The 6347-nt window shown below is 46.8% G+C and overlaps 1 protein-coding gene across 1 annotated transcript; it reads left to right on the forward strand.

Annotated features, from left to right (window-relative positions):
• The first annotated feature begins 1266 nt into the window (after window positions 1-1266).
• Il19 (interleukin 19) lies at window positions 1267-6347 on the forward strand. The gene is made up of 5 exons (XM_005329479.3): window positions 1267-1410; window positions 1559-1624; window positions 3494-3646; window positions 4587-4661; window positions 5908-6347. The coding sequence occupies exons 1-5, from the start codon at window positions 1267-1269 to the stop codon at window positions 6001-6003; spliced, it is 534 nt and encodes a 177-aa protein (XP_005329536.1). The 3' UTR covers window positions 6004-6347.

Here is a 6347-nt window from a genome sequence, read left to right on the forward strand (position 1 = left end):
GCTCTTTAGCTTTCTGCGTGCCTCGTGGTGAGGTCTCAGTTTACACCTGCCCATGCTCTGGGAAGGCATCAAGGAGAGATGAGGATTTGCTGTTTTCTTGACTATCTGGAGAAGGAGTCTGGGGTGGGGGCAGGCTGAGGGCGTGATTCAGTAGCAGCTTGCTTGCCTAGTATGCATGAGGTTCTGGGTTGAATCCGCAGTATTGCAAAAAAATTAAAAATAGGTCTAAATTCTAAAAAATAACCCTCAAGAGAAGGAGCCTGGGAATCCTAGGAAGACGTGGGCAGTGGTGGCAGGAGTGAGGACAGTTATGGTTCACCTCCTGGGGGGATTTTTATTGTTTCAGTGACCATAGGATAGTCAGGGGTGAGAAGGGGTCCCCTGTCACTCCCTCAGCTGGCTGGCTACGTTTGCAACCCTCCTTCCTCTCTTCCAGGGCTACACAAAATACACCGACCTAGCTCACAGCCAGCACCACTCTGTGGCGCCAGGGGGGATGCTGGATAGGGTGCTGGTCTAGTCACATTAAGCTCCATCTGTGAAGCTTGTGCTACTGTGGGGGAAAGTCCAAGATGGATACTAAACTCTACCACGATGTTTGCTGCGCTGTTCTCTGTGCGCATGATATGATCTAATTAATTTAAAACAATTAAAGAAAGAAGCAGAAAGATGAAGCAAAGAATCTGGGTGAGAGAATTAGAAAAGGCAACAAGTGTCGCAGGGTCTGGTGCTATCTAACATGTCCCTTGCGTCCCAGCTCAGTGATTGATGGAAGAGGAGCTTGTCCTCTGGGGAGAGAGTGGCAGCTTCACCATGGCCAAGCAATTACCAGGAGACGCTCCTGCCTCCCTTTCCCATCACAGGAATGATTTTAAGCAGATACACTCTGGAGTGTTATAACAAAAGGGTGTTGCTGTCTTCCGAGGGCAAACATAAACCAAATGTGCTTTTATGGTTCTTCAGATCTGTTGCCTAACTGCATGGCATAGTGCTAACCCTGTTTTTCTTATGACATTTTTTTAAAAAAATAATTTGTTTTCACTCCTGTTGAGGAAGTAAACTGTGTTGAGTCATAGTGGTGTGATAGACACACAAATGTGCTCCCCAGGACTTAAGAGAGGACTGAAGAAGACCATATTGAGCTTTCTGGGGGGTGAGGGTGGGAACTTGGGGTGGGGGAGGGGAGGGCTCTTATTCAATTGATTCAAGAAACCCAAGGAAGAGACTCGGACTGGGCAGCTTGACTTCTACCCCTTTCTGCAGGACATGAAGGTACAACGTGTTTCCCTCTGGCTCCTGAGTGCAATGCTCATTCTGTGCTCAGTGTACACCCGCTCTCTCAGGAGATGTCCAATTTCCGTGGACATGCGCCATCTAGAAGAGAGTTTCCAAGAAATCAAAAGAGCCATTGTGAGTATGGGTTGGTGATGGTGTGGGCAAGGGGATGTCTCACCTGACATCTTAGCTTGGAAGGCAAGTTCTTTCTTGCATCCTTTTGCATCTCAGGATACCATGGAGTACTTAATGCTTGTGTCTGTCCTTCTCTTTCCCTCCATAGCAAACTAAGGACAACTTCCAAAATGTCACCATCCTGTCCACGTTGGGGGCTCTGCAGAACACTAAGGTATTGGTCTGTGTCTTCTTTCTACTATAGTGTTATCATTACAGTGAAATGACTCTGGGCTGAGAAAGAAACCCCCACTGTCCCCTTCTTGTTCCTAATGTCCAGTGCACTCTCCACACAGCAGGCTTCTCAAGTGTCAACCAATGGGTGAGGTATGCTACTGTCCCAGAGACCTTGAAACCCCTGGTACCAATTTCCTAGAGAGAAATGGGAGTGCCAGGCGCACAGAGGGGATAGGATTTCCATGACTTGGGGATGATTTTGGAAGCTTCCATGGGGGGACATGAAAACCTAATCATGGTGGTTTAAAAGCTGAGAAATTTGTAGACGAGTGGGTAAAAGAGAAGGTATTTGGGGAATGTGGGAGGGCAGGTAGAAGATCAATGAAGGTGGACACGTGTGCTTAGGAAAGTGAGGTGACCAGGTTGTGATGCAAGGACATGCACATAGGGTGAGGTGAATCACTACTTGGAGTCATTGCATAATGTCCTTGGCTTAATAAGACACCAAGAGAGGCTTTATAAGAGAGGCAATAGTTACAGAAGGTTTTGGAGACAAAAACTATCTTATCACACATATTACAAAGACAGTCTGGTAAATGTGCTTTCTGGTGGCAACTGGGGACAGCAAAATTAGTCCTGCCATCAACCCAGCTGTGGATCACCAACTTCATGGAAAGAACCTTTATAGTGAACAATTTCAGACCTTGAATGCATTCTAGAAAGATCCAGTGTTTTCCAGGGATGACATATTACAAAGAAATCGAGATCTTGAAAGGGAGAATGACAAGTTAGTGGCTGAGTCAGCAACAGACCCCCAAGTTTATGCCTTCCCCTCTAGGTTCTTTCTCCTCTGAAGGCTGGAAATGTTTGATATGGAATAAGGAAAGTCATCAAATCTTTAATGTACCCCTTTTTCCCCTTCCTCTCTTTTGTTCTGTGCTCTTTTCTAATGCCACAATATTTGAGAATACAGAGGTGTGTAATTTTTGCGCATCTGGTTAAGGGACCCAGTAAGAGTGGAGGAAGGAAAGGCTTTGTGTAACAGTAGGCTTTACCGCAATCTAGGAAAAGCTGCCCTCGGGGCCAATGAGGCTTTTACTGCTTTAATGCTACTGGAGATAGATGTGCTGTGCTGTCCCTCTGGGGGACCACACCCTACTTAGACTGAGCTGTAAATCTGCAGAGTAATTCGCTGGCAGGGCATTGAGCAAATTGCTACCAGGAGACACGGTCCTGCCAGCTTCTTCGGACTGTGTCTGCTGATTTAGGAGCCCTTTCTAAGACAGATCTGCATTCTGCAGGCCACAGACCTACCCTGAGGTACCCATATCCACAGCTATCAATCTCCATTCTTGCAAATCTCAGCCCCATTCCAGTGATCCCTGTGGCTTAAAAAGACAAACTGGAAGAGTTCAGCAGTGTGGTCCAGAGCAGGGTGGTGAGGATGAACACAGCGTAGCCATGAATATTGAAGGATGGGAAATGTGGCTGAGCCTCTGTGATACAAGGAAGTACTTGTCAAGAAAGCTGCTCTGCCTTCAGTCCTTTGAAAAGGGAGGCACCTTATTTCTGGAAGAATTTAAACAGAACTTGGTGAGGATATGTTGGGGATGCTGTAGAAAGAATTCTAGTCTAAGATTGGATTCTGGGCCCCATCGTTTGTTAATATTACTCCTGCTGTACAGAAAGAGGGAGTAAGCTAGAATCTCTCCTCACCAGTTTCCTCCTAAGTGACTTTGCTATGGTAGAATGGATGGATTTTAAAAAATGATTTTTTAATTCTCTTGCTTCTCGCTGCCCCTACTCAAATGGACTGCTTTGGTCTCTAAGATAACCAAATTAGAGCATCTCTGATTTGTGTCTGTAGCCTTTAGATGTGTGCTGTGTGACCAAGAACCTCCTGGCATTCTACGTGGACAGGGTATTCAAGGATCATCAGGAGTCTGACCCCCAAATCTTGAGAAAAATCAGCAGCATTGCCAACTCCTTCCTCTACATGCAGAAAACTCTGCAGCAATGTGTGAGTTAGCACCTCAGGACTCCAGGCATCTGCTCCTGGTCTGCCCAGGGAGGGGCTGGGACAAGTTGGCTCCAGCTGGCCTCTGGTTGGGCTTCTGGAACCACGGGAAATTCCCTGCCCTGTGGTCCATGCAGAGAATCAGGAACCTCTTCCAGTGGTCACTCCTTTCTAGTGTTTCCTGCTTCCTGACACCTCATCTGACAGTGTCCTCATGGACAATCCTCCTGGGGTGACCAACTTACGTGCAAATATTTCTTAAGTGGTTTGTGAGAAAGCTGGGGCCAAGATTCTAGTTTTACTACAGTGTATCCCTTAGTCTTTTTATTTTTGACCCTTTGGGGTTTCCGTACCAGGTGACCACTGAACAGCTTCTTGCTATAGACTAGGTCTAAGGGTCACCTGTAAGTTTATTGGGATCTATTAAAATCAAAACCAAAACTAACCAATGAAAACTTAGACCTGGAGAAAACCTGGGTTCTGTCCCTTCCCTGCTGATGATTTCTTGGGTGATATGGCAGATGGCTTTGCCTTTCCCTGCCTTAGGTTCTCAAATCGTTAGAAGGGGGAAATGATCGGGTCCTGTCCTGCAATAATGAAATCAAATGGATACATTTAAACAGCTACTTAATTAATTAACCTATAACAAGTGTAGGATTGCTGTACTCAGAGAGTGGTGACAGGGTAGATACAGGAGCTTTGTTGGTGCTGTCTGTGGGCTGTAAATCCAGAAAAAGCAAAAGCCATGGTCAAATGCAGGCTAAGTCCACAAACAAGCCCTATTGTCCTCTGGCTGCTCCAGGGGACTACATAATAATTCACTCACCTCCCACTGACTTTCTCTGTGGGAGAGAGGGAGAATGTTACTTCTCATGTGGGGAGGTGGTGTTAAGAGCTGGTCAGGATGGAAAGGTTCTCTGATAGGTGCCACATTGTATCACAGCAGGTGCAGAGACAATGTCGATGTAGTCAGGAAGCCACCAATGCTACCAAAATCATCCATGACAACTATGATCAGGTAAGATCTGGGAGGATGGAGGGGAGGGCTAATTGGCTAGTTCCCTTTTCCACCATCCCTCCTCCATTTTCTTAGAACCCTTACATAGCAGGACTGACCTGTCTCCCGATTTGAAGAAAGCACACGCTGTGTAAGACGGGGTGATGCAGAGGGAGCAAAGGTGGGCAGTGGATCCTGCACTGCTAGGCATGACATGTACTACCTGCATGATGACCTGGTGGTCACCCCTGCCATGGTGTTCTGTGTGCAAGAAACACCCGGCACTTCTCATGCAGGTGTCAATGAAGAGGCGGGGCTTCTTGATGCATCACTGGATGATCTTACTGAAGGGCAGATTCTGGTTGTGTGGGTCTGCAGGGAGGCCTGGATTTCTGCCTTCTGACCACACTCCCAAATGACGTCGATGCTTTGGAGAACAAGGAGGTTAGGGTCCATTCAGAGCTCTGCTACTTTGGGGACAGGCACCACTGGATAGACAGATTTCTAGAAAAAGCTGAGTCAAGTGGCTGTTACCAAGCCAGGTATCGTCCTAAGCCCACTATAAGTGTTGGTCCATGGATCCTCACAGAAACGCTACGAGTATTATGTACCGTGGATAAATTAGATAATCAAGGCACAAACAGGTTAAGTAACTCAACGAAGGTCGCCCTGCAGCAAAGTGGTGGTGGTGGGATTTGGTCCCACCTTGGATGACTCCAATGGATGTGCCATTAGATCTTGCCACCTCCTGGTCTATGAGGAGGAGGAATAATGGAAGCTGTATTTTAGTTTGACTCTTGCTAACTGTCCAAATGACATGGGGCCAGGCACTCACCCATACGGGCTTCAGGGCTTTGCTGTATCAAATGGGGATAACATGTTCTCCCTACCCACCAGCGATCACAGAGTGGATCAAGGCCTCCTGGAAGATCAAAAATACCAAAGCAAGCTGATACGAAAAGAAAATAAACAGAAGACCTAAACAGGAAAGGGAATTTTTCCTATGAGAAATGGGTCAGGGGGACAAGGGGGAAAGAATGGAGTACTTCTTACTTTGTGTGTAAGGAGTTGACATGAAATTAACCAATAAATGGTGGAAACAAAATTTTGGTTGCCTATTAGGAAAACGATTTTGGATGTGTATGCCATGCAAATACATTGGGCAAATAAAAAGAAAACCCATGAGGACCAGAAGGTGGGGAAAGTGACTTGCACATTTTGCCACAGTCTATAAATGTCACCTTCATGATGGTTTCATTGTTTTCAGCTGGAGGTCCCATCTGCGGCCGTTAAGTCCCTGGGAGAACTCAATGTCTTTCTAGCCTGGATTGGCAAGAATCATCAGGAAACCTCTGCTGCTTGACACGAGGGGCCCATCTAATTATCCAGGGACAAAAGAGACTCTTGTGGGACACAGAGGAAGACTCTTGTGGGACACAGCCGACTTTGAAGGGGAGTGAGATGGGGAGGGCACCCATGTTTATCCAAATGAGGGTCCTTTTAATGGACCTCCCTACTGATGTGGAATTCCCCCTGGGGCTGGGGCCTTGCAGGGAAAACCTGGGTTCAAGCAGATCTCACCCTGCAGCTGGAAGTCCCACTGGCTAGTCTCAGGCTGTCTAATCCCACTTGAAAGTAGCCAAATAGTCTACCCTGGTATTTATAATGAAATACGTCTGTTGAAAGGTCCCAACAGCCATCCTGGAA

Source organism: Ictidomys tridecemlineatus, chromosome 10, assembly GCF_052094955.1.
Source record: "Ictidomys tridecemlineatus isolate mIctTri1 chromosome 10, mIctTri1.hap1, whole genome shotgun sequence".
Taxonomy (NCBI): Eukaryota; Metazoa; Chordata; class Mammalia; order Rodentia; family Sciuridae; genus Ictidomys; species Ictidomys tridecemlineatus.